The sequence below is a fragment of the Corvus moneduloides genome, chromosome 3 (assembly GCF_009650955.1).
Source record: "Corvus moneduloides isolate bCorMon1 chromosome 3, bCorMon1.pri, whole genome shotgun sequence".
Taxonomy (NCBI): Eukaryota; Metazoa; Chordata; class Aves; order Passeriformes; family Corvidae; genus Corvus; species Corvus moneduloides.
Genome location: NC_045478.1, coordinates 73,798,728 through 73,818,794, shown reverse-complemented (window position 1 = coordinate 73,818,794; position 20,067 = coordinate 73,798,728). Strand labels below are relative to the sequence as shown.

Below are 20,067 nucleotides of genomic sequence, written 5' to 3'. Positions count from 1 at the left end.
TCGAGGATAGCAGAAACACTGCTTCTTAGGGCATGGGCTAAACAGTTCCTTTAATGCATCAGTATATTTTCATTTCTTGTCTGAATTGCTAATTCATCTCACTGGATTGCCCATTTTTAAAAAACTTTAAAAAACAGTTCTTCTCTTGAAAGAAATTTCATTATCCGCAGGGTAAATTGTCTTGTAGAACAGTGAATTCTAGGTTTTTCCTGCAGCTAACATAGAATTTCAGTATTCAAGAATTACTTCTTTTGCTTGTTAGAAGTTGAATCCAATCTCCAGAGTAAAAGAGTTTTTAAAACAGGCAACTGTTCTGAGATCAGCCATCATTAACGCAAATCTCTTCAGAGCCACTGAATATTGTGCTTGATCCTGTTGGGTGCAGTTTGTTTATGGCAGAAATGAATTTGCCGTATCTCTTATAAAATCCTTGCTGGAGTGTTCTTACAGTGTAAAATGGGAGCTTAGGAGAATTACAGTCTGGGGAAACTGTATTTGATCTCAGCTGAAAACTGGTGTGTGGCCTTAATAATCCTAGCAACACATTTCCTTTGATAGTATTGCCTTTTGAACAACTGATAGGCCTTATAGTATTTGCAGGTGACTGCTAGGGGGATAAGAGCAGAAGAGAGAAAGGGATAAACAATATTGGATTCCTCCTTTATTAAGAATTTTTTCAATAAAACTGTTGCTGCTACGAAGTATTGAGTTATTAAAGGAAACTGGATGGACTGAAGCACCATGAGTAATTTGTAATGGAAATGTCTTTCTCAGCCTTTTTCCCTTCTTATTATACTCTATGTTAATGTAACTCTGGTAATTCCTTCACTGTTCATTTTTTCATGTTCCTTTCTCTGTTTTCCTTTTTTTTTCAACCTGTGGTAGGGAGACCTAGTTGAAATACATAACTTTTGGTTCAAACTGCTGTTCCAGAAAGTTCAAACAATCTAAGAGATTGTAAGTTTTTTGATAATGGTACTTCAAAATCAAACAATAATTTGTTTAAATGTACTAGTTGCTGTTTAACTTCCGGGATTACTTTAAGACAACTAAGAAATTCTAAGATAAATAAGAAATTGAATTTTTGTGTCTGAAAACCAATTCTGTGCAGAAACATTTTTTTTAAGTATTAATGAATATAATATTTTATTAATAATCCCCAGCTGGGGAATTTTTAACTCCATTTTCCAGAAAAAAAAAATTACTTTTAAATGCTTCATGTGTCAAAAGAGGAGAAAAAACATTTTTCTGAAACAAATCAAGGCAATTGGTATATCAAGTATTGCATGTTTATTTGTAGGGTTCTTTACAAAATCTTTAATCTGAATATTTGAAATATTTCCTATTAAGTAAGCCTATGGTCTCATCTGAGATGCATATGATTTTACAAAAGGGAATAAAGAGGCACTAAACAAGTTTGACTGTAACCACTCATGAAAGCTGTTGCATGAACAATTTAATTCAACTAAATACTTGAAGTGCTGGCTAATATTTCAAAATGAAAGAGAGAACAAAAGTACTAAAAAGTAAATGCATGCAACTAGAAAATAATTTCTTTATTAGAAAATTTTTTGTTGTAAAGTCATGTCTATCTCCTGTTCATCAATCCTGAATAAGCACAAATGGCTATTTTTGGACAAGGTTGCTTCTATTGGTAGGTTTGGATGAAAGCACATATCCATTAAATTCAGTACAGTTTATTACTGGTATTTCTTTAAAAATGTAGGAATTAGTGTGCCTTTAAGGTTAATGGTTCCTCGACTCAAGTCTACAGCAAGCAGGATCAGATACTTCAGAGAGATAAGAAATGTGTAATCTGTCAAATACAGATCAGCCATTCTGGGAAGGAATCTTTCCTACCACAGTCTGTCACTTGGCAGAGGAGTCATAAATTTGGGGTAGGAGGAAAGTTCTCCCTTAGTTTTGTCTTGCTTCTTTTCTTCCCTAGTCATGCTGGCTGGAGAAAAGCATAATTATTCTGTCCTGAGATTTAGCTGTTTCCCAAAAGAGAGCATTTGTAGTGTTCTGCATTCCTGATCTGTGTTGTATCATTAAGGTATATACTGAAATGCAGCTGTCAATACTATGTTCAGTCTGTTATGCATGGTGCATCCCTTTGAAGAAATAACATTTTTCCAATTAACAGAATTAAAGCAATGCTGAGCCCTCCCACCACCATGTCCGCATATCCATGTGTAGGCAAATGCTTGCAGTACTTGTGCTCAGTGGTTGGTTGTTTTCTTGGTCAGGATATTTGCAGAGAGGGAGGAGTTACTACTGATTTTTGGTTTTGACAGGTATAATCACAGTCTAAAATATGCTTGTACTGATGAAGGTAGTGTCATACTGAAGCAAGTAATTTTCCTAAACTGTCTACTTCCAATTAAAATGTAGCTAGCCAAAATTATTCCTCACTTTTTAAAGCCTTAAAATAACTAGTTTGTTTTGGAACCTCTTGAATACCAGTATTCTTGATCTAATATTCTTGATCTAAATTCAATTTTTTATATAGTGATAAATGTTATTCTCTTTTGTGCTTATTGTTTTCTTTGAAAGGATGATTTTGAGGTGAAATCTGAGGAGCGTGCCAGTGTCATCCAACAACTTGAGCAGACTATTGAGGATCTGAGGACAAAAATTGCAGAACTAGAGAAACAGTTCCCTGCTGCAGAGGTACAGACTGCTGGGAGGGAGCAGGAAAATGAGCACACACACGCAGACTGTGGGGAACTCAGCAGTGTGACTCTTCAAAGGAATGAAGAGGAGACCACACCCAGGACTGTGTCACAGGCGAGATCTGTACAAACATCACCAACAGAGGATTATTTAACACATACAATGCCTTCAGCTAGTGCACTGCCACAGCCACCCCCACCACCACACTTAGAAGGGGGCAAAAGTTCCGTGCCAGATCTAGAACTACAGCCCACATTCTGTTCTGAAATTTCCTTAGTTCTGTCACCGAAGCTAATCTCAGTGCCACTGGATGCAAGCCAATCAGTACCGAGTATACCACAGTCACCTCTTCCAAGACCCGAAGTTGATTCGTCCCTTGCATTTGAAGGAGAGACTGAAACGTCAGTTTCCCATCAGCCTCTAAGTACTGTAGATGTAACTTGTAGCGAACATCCCCCTTCTTTGCCCCTGGAGCCCACATGTAGCATTCCTCCATCACTGCCAGCAACCGAACAGGCTGCCCCCCTGCCTGGAGCACATGGCCATTCCTTTGTTACTCCAATGTCTATGGCAGGAGTACCACCGCCACCACCCCCACCTGGCTCAGGACTCCCGTCTTCTACTGTTTCAGCAGTGCCACACCTGGACCACTCTTTCCCAGGTGCCATGATGTCACCTCTCCCTCCTCCTCCACATTTGCCAAGTGGGGAGATACCGATGCTGCCTCCAGCTCCTCCCCTCCCATGTCCTGGATTCCCTCCACCACCTCTACCGCCACCTTTGCCTGGTGCAGGAGTCCCATCTCCTCTGCCTGGTTGGGGTATCCCACCTCCCCCTCCACCACCACCTTTACCTGGAGCTGTTGTCCCTCCTCCACCTCCTCCTCCACCTGGCCTGGGATTGCCACCCCCAGCACCACCACTTCCTGGAGCAGGACTGCCACCACCTCCCCCACCTCTGCCCGGAGCGGGCATTCCACCCACTCCTCCACCGCCACCACCTCTGCCTGGTGCAGGTGTACCCCCTCCTCCACCCCTGCCTGGTATAGGTGTTCCCCCTCCACCACCTCTGCCTGGTGCAGGTGTGCCTCCTCCACCTCCTCCACCACCTCTGCCTGGTGCAGGTGTGCCCCCTCCACCTCCTCCACCTCCTCTGCCTGGTGTAGCTGTGCCCCCTCCACCTCCTCCACCTCCTCTGCCTGGTGTAGCTGTGCCCCCTCCACCTCCTCCACCACCTCTGCCTGGTGTAGGTGTGCCCCCTCCACCACCTCTCCCCGGTGCTGGTGTCCCTCCACCACCCCCTCCTTTGCCTGGGTTGGGGATGCCTCCTCCGGCCCCACCACCATTGCCTGGAAGTGCACCACCCCTCCCAGCATCAGTCCAGGGCACCACTTACCCAGCAGTCCCACAGGGCTGTGGTTTTCTTCCTCCTCCATTACCATCTGGTTTATTTGCAATGGGGATGAATCAGGAGAAAGGGAGCAGGAAACATGTGATAGAGCCTTCTCGGCCAATGAAGCCTCTTTACTGGACAAGAATTCAGCTTCACAGTAAAAGGTAAGTCACAGAGTTGTGTAGAGAGTGGTGGTTTTGCTTTGTGGCTGTCTTGATAGTACTGTTTGTTATTTGCAAAAGTCTTTACTGCTAGGTAGGTGTCTGAGAGGATGTCGGGGCAAACAAGACTATATTTAGTTGGATACATAAATAGGGTACCCCTTTTCTTTAAAGTGAGCAAAAGTTATTTGCACATGGAAGCTCTTTGATGGCAGCGTTTTCAGTGTCCTTTGGGGTTACATTTCACATTTTGATCAGAGATCCAGGGGTGACTATGTGCCACCAGGTGTTCTGTGAAATGTTTTTCAAAATGTCATATTTGAGATTCCCCTCAAATTGCAAAGTAACATCTATCTCTGGAGCAGCTTGTAAGTTTTGGCAGTGTCTTCCTTCTAGATGAAGGTATGCTGAACGCATTCTATCCTTCTCTTTCCTTTCTTCAGTGACCTAGAAATACTTTTTTTTTTTTCCACCTTGTACACTCTGCAGACTCAGATTCAATCTGCAATTTATTTGCATAAAGCGATTCTGATAGCCCTTACTTTGACATGACTGGGTTTCAGTTGTTGATGTTTTTTGAGGTTTTTGTTTGTAAAAGATCATTACGGTCACGAGAAGAAGTTTCCTTATAAATATTTTCCTTTATGTCTCTGAGTAGTAATTATAAAACCCATCTGCTGTTATTTAATGATGAATTTATTCTTTCTTTTCAAATTCTTGCCACTGTCACACAGGTTGTCTGTAAATAACTATTTCTACTTCTCTTCCTGTCCATGTCTGCATGTTTTATAGCCTATATACAGCCTCTTTCTATTCCTATGCATGTAGAGTGGGTGAATATAAATAAGCCTGACTATATCATGTGTGAACACAGAAGAAAACCCAGAAGTATAAGGGAGAATTAACGGTAGTTCTTATCAAAATGCTGCTAGTAGAATTTAGGCAACAACTTTTAAATTGCTGCTATTTTATTTTTTAATTCCTCCATTTATGACCTTATTTAGTTTGACATTGCCCTACATAGGTCTTTTGCTTAACTTTAGAGATTCTAGTGCTTCACTTGTGTGGGAAAAAATTGAAGAGCCTTCCATAGATTATCATGAGTTTGAAGAACTGTTTTCTAAAACAGCTGTTAAAGAGAGGAAGAAACCCATTTCGGACACCATTACAAAAACAAAGACTAAACAAGTGAGTACTCATTTAATTTTGGATCTTTTCTAGGCTGTTTTTTACATAAAGACAGATTTTTGCATGCAGCTTAGATGAATTATGCCTTGTGTGGAATTCTTACCATATATATATACACACTACAGAAAAATAAAAAAAGGAGAGAATGTAGAATGGATTTCAAAGCTGTACATGTTAAAGACTGAAGATTTCTTTTTTCATAAATTACTTCTCAAGTATGTATTTTCTTAAAAATATCTTTGCTTTATCCACTTTAACAAAAATAATACCAAAATAATTAGGTGCATATATGACGCTTTGAAATTGACTGCAGATGTGCAAGGAGTAGTATATATATTATTCTGATTAATTTTATACATTAAATAATGAGTTGCACATGAAGTACCATGACTTCAGAGAAAAATTATGCTTCAAATCTAAGTCCTAGTGTTATACCAATCAGAGTGGTTCTAAGTTTGTGTTGTGTTTATGTCTGTAAAGAATATGAAGTTTATATAGACAACAAATGACAAGCACAGCTGGGAAAAATCCAATATTAATCAAACAGGTTTCTTGAGACAGAATGGTGTTCAATATAATAAAAATGGGAAGCATACTTTAAAATGTAGAAGTTTAAACCCCTGAGTAAAAGAATTGAATCTGAATGTTTACATGACTATTTGGCTGTAATCTTCTTGGTATCTGTGTAAAAATCAAATTGTGGTGGTATGCTAAGTAATTTTCAATTAAACTTTTGGATCACAGAGGGGATGGTCTTATGTAGGATCCTAAAAAGCAGTTAAAATTCTTGTTTTATCTTGGTTTCATATTCCTCTACTCAATTCAAAGCTAGGCAGTTCTTTCCATCATCTTTTGACATGCAGGTTAATGCTGTACAAGACTTTTTTCCACATTGGATATGCAGTGGGACTCTTTAAAATATCTATTCACTAGACTTTATATCTGAATATGACCTGTTAGTTCTCCACCACTTAGTTCTGGAGATGTTGCCCCCATACACACATTGTGGTCAGCAGTATAAATGCACGTCCTTTACTGTGCTGACAACCTGCTGCAGGCAACAGAACTGGTAAAAAGTTAGGATAATTATCCCAAGGTGTTGGATAAAACCTTTCTCTGGATGGATGGGAAGGACAGTGCAAACACATGTCCCACTGTGCTGCACTAGGCTGTACTAACTGGGATGGGAGGAAATGTAAGGTTCTGCTGCTATCTTGCTGTCCTGCACTAATGTTCAAAGTGCAAGATTTTTGCTCCTCCTTCCTCCTTCTAGAAAAAGCCCTTTTTAGTGGTTATTCTTAGCTTAATTACTATCATAGTTGTTTAAGTAAAACAAAAGAATGCAAAATGATGTTGTTGGTCCCTGCATATTTCATAAGATTTGGTGATGAAAATCTCTCAACAGAGTAGAAAGCATGACTGCTTACTTCTCGAACATAAACAGAGCTTAAAGACAGTGATTATGAATAAATATTAGATGTGGATTTTAATACTAAATGTTTCTTTTTCTTGCAATGCCAAAAATGTAGATGTCTTTTCAGTAAATTAAAAAAAATGTAGGTAAAGCTAAATTGAGTAATTGTTCTTAACTTCTTTGTAAAGAGAATTATTTTCTGACAGGAATTTCCACACAGAAGTTTAAGGCAATCAAAGTAGTTGCTGTCATTTAGGACAAACAGTCCTGTGGGCCACCTTAATTCCGAGAAGAGAATCCTCTGTTTCTTTTCTTCTGATAACCAAACAAATGTACTGCTCTCCAAAATAGAGAGAAATTGCTTAATAGAGAAATCTGGCTTGTTGAATTGAAGTATCTGCGGAGAAAAGATTGACCAAACAGATAATCATAGGCTTTTATCAGAGCTATGAGAGCTATCCTTTATTGCAGATGTCAAGGTTAAATACTCGTGCAAGAATCCAGTTAGGGCTTTTCAGAGTACTGCCATGAGACAACTGAAATAGAACAGCTTCACAAATATATTCCACGTACACCCTCTCAGCAATTTGGAATGCAGGACTTCATTTTTAGAATTCTCTTCATTTATACTGCAGTAAACACTTGGATAATGAAGTCCATCCATGTTTAGGAGAAGAAACAGTTACTTGGGGAAAGAATGGCTGTAATTCCACAAGTATGTTTTTTACAGGGAGCACCAAGTGCTCTCTAAGTGGTTATGGACTTACATGGCTTCTATCATAGTTACGGGTGTTGTAAAGATCTTACAAATGGTGTTTCTGTAGTGATTTTTACAGGGACATGTTATGCAAAGCAGATGTGTTTTGTCACCTGTTGAGCTATGAAGAAGCACTGTAGAGCACAGAACCAGGACCCTCACTATGCTGCTTTTCAGAAACGCTCTTGTCTGGCAGTTGGTTTTGCTCCTTGTGTTGATGTGCAGGGTCTGCTGAGTGAATGTATTGCTTAGATGGATTGGATGTAAAGTACTGGCTACACTGGTAATAGTAGTCATGAAAAAATGTACAGATAACTTTCAAACATATAAAGTATTTGGTACTCTGTATAAACATACGATTTTAATAAAACTCTTTTTATTGTAAGCTAAAATAAAAATGGATTTACAGAGAAGGCCGCATGGCAGGAGGGAGAATTCTAGCTAATCTGTAGAAAGATTTGATAGGTTTGGGATGTTTTAGTGCGTGAAAGATTAATGATTTCGAAGTAAAATGCTGTTCTGCACACAAGACTTTTTATTCTCTAAACCATAGAGCGTATGTATATGTTTGTTGTGTATGTATATAGATACGCATGATATAATTATTTCTGAATAGCGAGCCCTTTTTAAGTGGTAAAATTATTATCATTCTGGGTTGTTTAGGGGTTTTTTTTTAATGAGTGTGTTAATTTCACCCTACACAACTATTGTTGTAATTGTTGTAATTGTTTTCTCAGCATGATCATCTGCAAGTAATACAATATAAATCTATAACACTTGTAAAAAAAATCAATATCACACCTAGAATTGAATGAAGGCCACATTAAAATCCATTCCAGAACTTTAAAGAAAGAGAAAGAATGAAGTGTTAATATTTATTTGTGAATGCAGCTGATTTTATTCTTACCGTCTCTTATTTGGTGCTATGGCAAAAACTGTGATTTATTTTGCTCTGTTAATGCATATATATCAAATTCTCAGCTGCTGTAAATGTGTGCAGGCTCACTCAATGAGAATGCCAACTAAATCTTCAAAGAAAGTCCTTTATAGGCTGTATTGTAGGTGGAGCTGCCATTGCTACCTATTAAAGTGGTCTGACTTTCATTATAAGTCCCTGTTATAACTTTGCCAAAATTTAGCTCTTTAGACTGCAAGTTTTTTTAGGTTGTGTTTTTTCCCCCAATTTGTGTATTTTGACAAAGTTACGAAAGGAAACAAAGTCTGGTTTTGCTCATGTCCACATAATTTCATAGACTTGAACTATGGAGAAATTTATTACATATATCTTTTTAGTTGCATAAAGGGTTTCTTAAATTTTGACATTCTACAGATTATAGGCTGTTCCTGTTGCTTAGGAGGGACTTCAGGTATAATCCTGAAGATTTTTTTCTGACTTTTTACTGGTAGTTTGGAAAACAGGAGCCAAGAGGAGTGATGCAAAGGAAGATTAAGAAAATTAACTGGGGAAGGAGTGAAGAACAGAGGAGATCTGACAGCTGAAAATACAGAATATATTAGCTGTGATTCTGTGTCACCTCTTACTCTGTCTAAAGTAATTTCCCTCAGAAACTTTTTGTGAGACTGAGGTGTCCTTGACCTGGATCATCCTTTCACCAAGTTGTCAATCTCATCAAACCTGTGGTGTTTGATGCAAGCACAAGGTAAAACTCACTCTTGTGTCTTGTTCAGCCGTGCCATGTAGTTACAATACTAGTTTTGATTACAAGCCTGGGTAGTTTTTTCCATAGAACCCTTTCCATAGCTAGTGTGGACTGTGTGGAATGAGCACAGTCCATAATGATTACTTACTAATTTAAACTGCTCCCTGTGTCAAAAATTGCTTTATAGCAGTTGTTGCAGCACTTAAAACCCATGTAATTAATAAAGCAGGAAGAATACACCTCATGATTAAGGATAGACATACTCAAGAATGATGGTAAGTGCAATATTAAGCGTATACTTCATGGCAAACATTGGCCAGCATACATTGAATGGGTTCAGTGGGAAAATGGTACGTAATCAGAAAATCTTGATACCACTGTCAGCACAATAAAGATGTAGAATGCACTGAGCTGACGTGCATAGATTACTTTCCTAACTTTTGAAAAGTCATTTTAGAAACTTTACTGATAATCCTCTAACTCTACTTTTGGAAAATATTATACAAGTAATATGATGCAATGCAATACAATGCAATGAACTTTTCAATCACAGACCAGTTGTTTATAATCTATCATGTAAATGAAAAAAAGTTAAATATTTTCTGAAGTGGAAATTCCACTATTAACCTATTGAAGTTAAAATTTTAAACACTGTTTCCACCCCAGAATATAAATAGTAGGTTACTAAAATTTCATTTGGTTTCAAAAGCCTTAGGTGCATAAAAGATGTCAATAAAACAGTTTAGATAATGATTTCAGGATATTCGAATTTTTAAGTTGGACGCAAAGAAGCTGTAGTAAGAGAATACTTCTAGAAATAAAATGCCACTCCTGTCCTTAGAGTTAGAACATTATTCTTATTTTTCAGTAAGGAACATTTTACTATTGCTCAGCCTCCTGTTGAGGAATACAATGCTTATCTAACTTAACTAGTTTCTAACTAAATTTAAGCAATCTAGGTATTTTTTTCACCTAATGATAGAAATGATGAATATTACTGGGGCAGCAATCTCTTGGTGAAATATTATTCCTACAGTAATTGTTTTATTATGTTAATTTCAAGCAGGGCCCTTTTAGTGATAAAACAGCACAAAAAGGAATGAACTGTTTCTCATCTACATCAGTAAAAACTTTATGAATGAAATAACACAACACAGTAATAGAGAAAATGTATGAAAAGTAAATATTATGTTTTATCGCTACCCTCAAGCATAAAGTTTCAGACATGGCTGCTTGGCTTCACTAATTTGCATAACATGTTAACAACTTGCCTCTAGATTAGTATGAGAAAGAGAAAGATATAGATTATGAAAATCTTCAGTGGGGAAAGAACCCAGCTAGTTTCCAGAGGGGATTTTCAGTTTTGGTTAGGATAGGAGACAGAGAGATGCTGAAAATTATGCTTTGTTATTGATGCTCTGTGAGTTCAGTTAAATCATTATGTGCCATCAGCATGGATATATTGTTAGACAGCCACGACTGGGTGTTGGTTTTGGGAGGTCAGGGGTTTTTTTGTAGGTATTAAGGAAAAGTTTTTGATCTCCTATTATACTAAAGTGACCTGACTACTTGAAGTAGTACCGGTTTCCACTCTCACAATTGCCATTACTAGCCAGAAGTTACTTCTGGATTTGCCTTTTAAAAAAGGCAAACAAAAGGTTAACTAAAACCCATGACACACACAAAAACCCCCACCTGTAAAACAATATATTACTGTTATACCTATAAGAAGGATACATGGGAAAGATATGATGGGTCCACTTCTGTGATCGCCCATTTTACACTTCGAATATACTTGAGTCTGCAGAAAAGACTTCTTGTCACAGCACCTAGTGAGAAGGTAACTGCATTACTGCCCTGATCCTGTCTCTTAACATTTTATTGGAACTTTGTTGTTTCTTCCTCTTCCCTGCCACATATATGAGCAATAGGCCTTTGTAAAGTAGAGTTTCCTGCATGTGACTTCATGTAATGTACAGTAGTTTTTCTTAACCAGTGAGAACTTTGGGATAATTTTTCTAAGCGCTGGCAGTCAAAATCAGAAACAGAAAGCAAGAATCATTGAAAAATTCCATGCATTAACTAAATATTATTCTGGGGAAAGGCAATCTTCATATTTTTTGCTTCAGGGTTCTCATCAAACATGTGTCTTGCATTACCTTTCACTAAATATCTCTTTGACTGTTTCTGCTTGTGTTAAATAATCAGGAAAAAATTTGGCATGTAGTTTGTTTACTGCTCAACAATGAGGACCACTCAACAATTAGAAAGTTTGTCCTAGACTTCAGGCTGCAGATAATATCTCTAGCTTCCTTTTTATTTATTTTTTTAAAATTTGTTTAAAGCAGAGTTCCAGAATCCAGACTAAAAAGGAGCTGTGTATTGTGTTTGAGGCTTTAGATCTTGTCGAGATTGGATTTATCAAAGTTTTGTTGTTCTGCCTTTAAATGGCGTCACTCGTCTGTAGCCTGTAGGCCCAGACTATGCAGCTGATTTGTTTTATTGTTTTTCTTTTAAGTGTGGGAATTGCTTTAGGCATTTATGCTAATATTCATATTTTGTGAATTAGTGTTGTATTGTTACAGCCATTCTATTGGAGGAAACTCTAGTATTCATGCAATTGACTGAAATGGGAATGAACTGCGTAATAGAGATTAGTATAAAAGTTGACATAAACCCTACATTTTAAATAAAACCAGACAAAATTGGTAGCTTCTATGTGAAGCTGCTTTATCTATTGCTGTTCTGCACCCATTCACCTGACAGTCATGCTCTTTGTCACTATTTTGATATCATCATGGTTCAGAATTTTGCAGCAGAGATAACTTATTCTTCATGAGGACAGTGGTTTTTTTGTTTTGCTTCTAATCACTGTCAAGATGTGGCACTCAGCAAATAATTATTCTCCTGTCTATCAGCTCACTTTCAGAAAAAGCAACTTCTTTTTCCTGCTAACTTTTAAGCCAGGACTTGAAAGGGTCTACTAGGTCCCTGAGTCCGGTCTTGCAGCAGTGACAGCAATCATGTTCTAGCCTGCACGACAACAACATAATTTATTTGGTTATTTTTCTCTAGTTTTGGTCCCCTTGTTGTGTTTGTAAGCCTGATCTTAGTAGCTCTCTGAGCTTTAGAATGCTGATAGAAGAGAGAAATTGTGATTTCACAATTTGAAGCAAATATAATATTACAGGAGTTATGAATTAGAAGTGGGAGTTTCCTAAGAACAGACTCTAACTCATCCCTGATCTTTGGGCCTCCAAGAGGGAACAGTGTAGTTCTGCTTCCTTTGGAAATGTCAGGTTGGTTCTAGGTAGGTTCACACCTGAATGCAGTTGTAATTTTGTTTTGTGGAAGACCACTTAAAGATATTTTACTCTCAGTTTCCTTCTTTCGTTTTGGTTTACTCTGGACAACATAGTATCCAGCATCAGTTCCATTTCTACTTTATTTTTGCAGCATCTGAGTGACAGGAAATGTACAAGCTTACTTCAGATAAGCTCTTGCCACTTTGTGTGACTATTGTTTTCTGATAGCACTTTTGCAATAAGTTTGCATTTCATTTTTAATTCACTTTGTCAGCTTTGGGATAGTTTTCTTGTTCAAAATAAAGGCAACAAAGGACTCCCACTATATGCTGACACCAGCAAGTTAAAGTTATGCTGTTAATATGAGCTGTTTCAGACAAGCAATAACAATGGGAGCTGAGATCAACAGTTCCCCCAACATCTACCATACCAAATTCAGTCTTTTTGATGTTGTTGGAGCACGCAACTTTAAGGTGAAGTTTTTGAACTTTTGTTATGTAACATACTACATTGTTTTTTGTGTTGCTCTGCCTTTTCTGTAAGTATGGTTCGGTAGCAACATCAGTTGAAGAAATTCTGTTCTTTTTGAAATTTTGAACCCCTTGTTCTGTTTTTTTTTTTGATAGAATGAAAGGTACTTGTTTGGTTGCTATTATGGATTGCACCTTAATTGTTAGAAAGTTTTGATCTATACCTTGCTACTCAAGATCTACTTTATCTTTTTTAGCTGCAAAGTAGTAAATCAGTAACAGCTTCTCTTTCAAGAAGAAAATCTCATATTGACCCAGCTTTATCTCAGTTCCAGGCTTAAATGAAATTTACATTACATTTTAAAAATATTTAGAGTGATTATAGCCTATTAGAAGACTAGTGCAGGTTATCCTAATTATACTTTTCTGAATCACATTCGTTTCCCCTCTGAATTCAGACAAATCTGACTATCCTATCGTATTTTAGTCCATTTGACTTCAGTTTTAAATTCCTAATAGTATATTACGTTTGCATAGGAATTTCTTGCTAATTTTTGACAGGTGATATCAGTAGCCATGCCTTGAATTTAGGTCTTTAAACTTGTGAGCATCAGTTATAACATACTTGTTTTCTAATGCTAAAATTTTTGGTTAATGAGCAGTATTTTTGCTGTTGAGGCATACCACCCCAAAAGGGAAGGGAAAACCCAGGTGTACAGATGCTCATGGTCAAAAAGGAATGACAAAAGTCAGGTCCGTAAAAGCCTACAAAGTTTTAGTAGCAAATTATACACTTGTCATGGAAATTGGTATGTCATTGCCTTATTTTCCAGTATAAGCACACAGTGGTGGGTTTTGAATAAAGAGGTAGAGGGAGGGAGAAAGATCACCAGTCCTTGCTCCAGTGTCAGTCCAGCTAATGGGATGTCCAGAGTCCTGGAGCATGCATACCTGATCTTCATAGGGGTACCTATTCATAGATAACTTTTCCCTGCCCTGGAGATAAGTTTCTTGCTTTTTATGCAAAACAGTTATCATGCACAGTTCATTCCTCTAGACCTTTCTGGAAATGGGTTGGAGGCCTTTGGGGGTCCCTGGTGTTTTGATCCCCTACTACTGGGTTGGCTTTTGGTCAACAATCCATGCCCTTTTCTCAACCTCATTCCCGCATGTGCACTGTACCATGTTGTGCTTATCTCCAGGAGCCAGAACAAAGCTTCTGTCCCAGAAAATTGCTACCCTACCCCTGCATGGCCCCCTTCTCCAGCCACATCCTGTTACTTCTCACAGCATGTTATTACCAAGGATCCTTGGTTGGCCGCACAGCGATCTGGCTATTCGTGTTTGAGACATAGACATTAGCCCCTTATCGTCAGGGCTTCTACTGTTGTATTTTCACTTCACTGAGGCCAGTTTGGCATCTGTGAAGAAAGGGGGATGAAATATCTTCATAATCAATGGTTATGAAGGTTTAAAAAGGGAAAAAGTAAAATTAAACAATTGGTCAGCCAACCACATCCTCAGAAAACCTATACTGTAAGTACCGTGAGTTTCTCAAGTTTCCGTTCCTAAGTAGTTCCAGTGGCAAAGTTCTGGGTCAGGATTTTCATTCTCTTCTACTGTTCAAGCATCAGTGTACAAACCTGTGTCTGAAAATGTAAGTGAATCAAAGTTGTCAATGGATCAGTGAATTACAGGGCAAACATCTTCTGGGTACTTTTTTGATTTTTTAAGATGTGAATTGAATAATGAAATTCTTTACTCTGGCTAAATTCTACTTTTTCTAATCTCTTTTCTGTTAATTAATTTTTAAATCTGCCAGTGTGGCTGTAGATAATACAGCCTCTTGGTGCTACAACAGGAGCTGTGTAACTTGAAAAAATATGTATATGCTTCCTGACTTGATCTTACAGTTCTAATTATGTGGCTTTTTTTTTTTTTCTCCAAGTGACTCTCAAAGGTTTTCATCAGTGTGCTTAGTACAGTGTAAAACTCAGCAACCTAAATTGCTGAGATTAAATATTAACCTCTTCCTTCTGTGCAATGGTTCTATCTCCACATTGAAAAGTATTTCATCTAGAATAATGTCGTTTTACAGATATGATCCTTTTCTGGCATTACTTGTTTCCCCTGACAATGATATAAAATTTACATCAAGTTGAATTCAAACAACTTAGAGCCCTGTGGAAGACAGTCTCTGAATTACATGCTGCTTTTATGCTTGCAAAACCAACATGTATGAAAGTGTGTTTTAATCACTGATTTTAACCCCCTAAAGCAAGATGTTTTGATGGCTTGATTCTGTTGGGTTTTTTTCTATTTTGAAAACAAAAAAGCTTTGTGACCTTTTATATTCCTTAAAGTGATCAAAGAAAACCCCAATGTGTACGTGGTTATTTTGATTTTAAAATAAAATTCATATTGGCGCCTACTACGTCAAACATTCAAATAAAATATAAATTCTCACAGTTTTAACTTACATCAAAGATGGAAATCATTGTGTGGTTTTGGAAACCAAAGCAATTCCAAGATAGACACAGTTGGAATTTTTTTTATTTGACAGCGTGTTTCATACACTTAGTAACATCAGTGTGAAGTAAAGTGTGCATTCTAACGAAGAAGGAAAACTAGGGGAACCTTTATAGGGACTCTTTTAGGATTAAATTCAACTAGGTGACACAGCTACATATGCTTGTAATGGATTTATACAGCAGAAGCAAACTTTTAAATTAATAAATTTGCTCATTTTTAAATGTATATATAGACTACAAAGAACTATTTCCTGAATATGTCGTTAGTAATGCAAACTATCTTGTACATTATCCTGCAGATTGATAATAATAGTTGCGTTTCTTTTGGCAGGTTGTCAAGTTGTTAAGTAACAAAAGATCTCAAGCTGTTGGAATATTAATGTCTAGCCTTCATTTAGACATGAGGGACATTCAGCACGGTAAGTGAAATAACTATTGATTATTCTCAGATCACATAATTAATAATCTGGAAATGCTAAATATTTATCTCTTTTGATATGTAAAATAAATTAATATGAGGCCTTTTTTACACTATTTTTCCTGAAAATAGCTTGTTCTGGCATTTATATTCTGCTTTCAACATCAGCAGTATAAGTGGTATATAATATAGACACTTTGATTTTTGGTCTTTTTGAGGAAGAAAGAATGATGTGTTGTTTATTTTAATTCAGATAACCTTGGGACATATTCAGAAAAGTGAATTATAATGTTTAATTTATTTGCTTTATAAAATAGTTCCTATATTTGGGTTAGCACAAACTGTAGAGTTCTTTCATCTTCAACAGCATTTTTTACAAAGTGAGATCTTTTAGGGGAGTGTAATACTTTTCACATTTATGCTAAGAGACAGTAGTGCAAAAAGGTGAAAAGTGGAATTGCATTTATATTCAGAGCATCCCTTATGTTTCCCAAAGGCTTTGGATAGATTTGAAGCAGATTGAATTATCCTGTGAAGTGCCAGCCTATCTATTAAATAAATGTGGTTTCAAGTATAACACAGACTTCATAAATCACAAAAACATCTTGTGAACTTTCTAGGCTACATATTTACAGCCATGCATTCAGTTTACTATGATTTGCTTATTTTGCAAAATTATTCATAAATAGAACAAATTTGAGAGCACTCTGTCAGCTAGTGAGTAACTCTTAATCACAGTTTTAAGGTTTTATTAAACTGTTTTGATGGTTACTAGACTTCCTCAAGCTGAAGCGCTTAAGATGGTAGTCATAGAGCAAGGCGCCAGTACTGGCGCCAAGAAGTACTTGGTATTTCCAAAGCTGGCAGATGTAGTTCAGTTAAGTCATAGAGCAAAATCTGAAAACAATGATATGGTCCTTTCCTTCAGTCAAATACTCAACTTGGTTTCAGTTAATAATGAGAACCTTATGAAAAAAGGAGTCCGCCTAACATCTGTGTCTGTGGTAAAGCCAACACAAGTTCATTGAAAATTTGCTTGCTTAACATGCAACACTAACAATAATATGGCATGAATGTCAGTAGTTGAAAGGGTCAAACAATATTATTCTTAACCTTTATCCTATTACAATATTAAGCACACATGATCATCTAAGAGCTGTGTGCAGATTTTGTATATTCCTCTTTCAATAGCTGTTTTCTAAAACCAAAAGTTTTTGCAAAAGGGAATTTAATAGTTCATTTATTCCCTTGCTGTGCAGACGTGATTGAACAAACATGAGAAAACTTTTGTCTGGTGGGGGGATTTGTGAAAATGGTTGATGCTAGAAGTCTTTATTTTTTTTCCTTTTTTTTTTTTTTTTTTTCTTTTTTTAAGAACATAAAATAGGCGTGGAGAAAAAGTGGTGAGGAGCAGGAAATAAATTTGCATGGTGGGGGCAAGGAAAATAGAGATCTCGCCCAGCAGTATTTCTGGCATCAGTCACTCCATGCAGAGGTCTCTGAGTGATCTAACCATAGAGCCCATGCAGAAATTACAGAATCACAACCCCAAGTATTTAGCTTTACCTTTATGTAGGCAACAATTTTAATTTCTTATTAAAAAGAGAGGTTTTTACACGTTTTTGACTGTTATAACATTTAGGATTTTCTGCTGCAATTTGAATATACTTACAAGAATGTACTAACAAAAATTCAAATAATGATTGAGTGCCTACGTTAACAAAAATAGTCAGTTGATATATTTGCACCTTTACACATTATTATTTAAGTTGTATGGCAATGACTACAGTAAAAAATGGGATCAGTGTTTTTTGTCCCCTGGTTTTTTGTCCCAGGGTTTTAGTAGATGTCTTGAGTTTTTCCATGTTTGATGTACACTGACATGTAAATTTACACATATCTCACTCAGTACAATACAAGCAGTGGTTTTCCATAAATAAGAAATGCAGTCAAATGAAACTTCCCCCTGTCCCCCTCCCAACAATTTGTGGTACTAGACAACATATAGCTTTCTTGTAAATATTCTCTATATCAAACATAAAGAATATTTTTAGGATGCAGTGTTCATACAAATTGCAGAAATGTAATTTTATTTTTTTTTACTGGCCTCAGAAAGGCAACCAGAAGGAGAGAGAAATTTTCAATGCAGTGTGATATTCTGTTTCTTGTTTTGCATGCTACCTATTGTGTTGTATTTTTCTGGCACTTTAGAAAAATTTTCAAGTTCTACATGAACAGAAGAGAAAACAATTATGCTGGGTACTAATCCACCTAATAAATTTAGTATTTAAAGTTGTAAATCATATTGTGTTTAGATGAAGACCTTAAAATAGCTTGAGACCTGGTCACATGTTGTATTTAATGTCTTGTAAAATTTGTGTTCTTTGGTTGATGTTTTTGGAGTATTTTTATTTGCTTTTTAAGATACAAAATAATGATGAAATATTGTCTGCATATCTGATCCGATGTGGCATTTAATAGAAGATCTCAGTATATTGTAATACATCTTAAATAGATTTCTTTTATTATGTGGCTGTTAAGTGTCTGCTTGTAGAATTGCATGTCTGCTTCCAGCTTTGAAAATAGGTTTAGTAAGACAAATGCCCAGAGCCTGTCTGCTTTTAAAACATTTTTACAGTGTGGAAGGAGTAGTTGTAATAATCAAAACACATTTGTTCTGAACTCTGGTGCATCTTTCTAGTAGTGCTCTAAAGTTTGCTAGGTTAATTTTTGTTGTTATGGGGGATTTTTAGTAGATTCTAATTGCTAACAGAACTCCCATCTACTTCATGCACTCAAGGCTAGAACTGTAAGAAATGTTGGTCTCTTTAGTTGCAGTGCCATTTCTCTGTAATTAGTACCAAAACGAGTACTCGTGGTTTCTCTGATTTTACGCAAGGTTTTACTGATGCCTGGTTTTTTTGCAATCATCTATCAACTATGCAAAACACTTTATCCAGGCATTTTACTTGCTTTTGTGTTTTCAGTATACCACAAATATCCTTTATCCAGTATTTTGTTCCCACTGGAAATATTGCTGTATTTGGCTGCATGATATGGCCAGTGCTTGAGAAATGCCAAACAAGCACTTCTTACCTCTTTTTCCTTTATAGTTCAGATTTTCTTCCTAGAGTAAATGACCTGGGGTTTAACGTTAATATTCTGGGTTTTTTTCTTAACATTTCAGAGATGCAAAGTGTGCTCAAATTAGAGATACAACAAGTTTCTGGTTTAATTGACTAGAGTAAGCTATGATGAATATCCTATACATTAAAATATAATTCCATGTTAAGCCTGTGTCTGCATTTAGGGACAATGTCTTGTGAATAAAGTACCTCTTTTTGTTCAAGTTGTCTGTCTGCACTTGAAATGTAACAACTGTTTGAAATTGCAGCCATGTTGCAGATAGCAAGTTTTTCAGTGCCTTCCCCAGCCCCCTTGTTTATAAAGAAACAATGTGTCTTCCTCTGTGTTTACAAGTCATAGTAAGCGCTGTAAGAATAGCAAAAAGTTCTTCTGTGTGTGTATAAAAATAGAATGAACAAATTAAACTGAAGATGTCAGCCAGGAAAAAAAGGCAAATTTGGTATTTTGTGCAGCTAAATATTACATTTATTACACAGTGAGATTTTTATCTAGTATTTCTTTCTTGTATGGAAATTATTCCTTGGCACACCAAAATAGCCTTAGTTCTAACCATGCCTTCTAAATGTTGAAAGTAAAAGCTTGTCAAAAATGGCATATGCAGTTCTTTGTCTTTTGAAGTTATCTGTTATCTTTTCCAAGTCAGTAAGTTTCTCTTAACAAGGTTTGTCTCTCCAGGTACTGTGTTGCTACAATACTCTTAACTATTTTTCTGTAAGGTTTTGCATAGCACCTTGTGGTTGCCCTGGCTCTGTTAGAAGTAGTTTGGAGATTTCTGCCTCTGAATTTTGGATGACTTTTCTCATTATCCTCATTTAATAAGTCATTTTTTCCCCCTCTCTGAGACACTGGTAGTCTGCAGAATTTGATGGAGATACCTGTCCCACTCTGATATCTGCAGGGGGGAAAAAAAAGGAAGGCCAAGACACTGCCTATTATAGGCCTCAAAA

At 36.8% G+C, this 20,067-nt stretch overlaps 1 protein-coding gene across 4 annotated transcripts in view; it reads left to right on the top strand.

Moving 5' to 3' along the window:
* FMN2 (formin 2) overlaps positions 1-20,067 on the top strand; it is a 166,291-nt gene that overhangs the window by 62,788 nt on the left and 83,436 nt on the right. For all 4 annotated transcript variants that reach the window (XM_032102204.1, XM_032102201.1, XM_032102203.1 and 1 more), the window contains 3 exons: positions 2,557-4,232; positions 5,273-5,417; positions 15,887-15,974. In XM_032102204.1, coding sequence (XP_031958095.1) covers positions 2,557-4,232; positions 5,273-5,417; positions 15,887-15,974 — 1,909 coding nt within the window. The remainder of the gene's footprint in view (positions 1-2,556; positions 4,233-5,272; positions 5,418-15,886; positions 15,975-20,067) is intronic.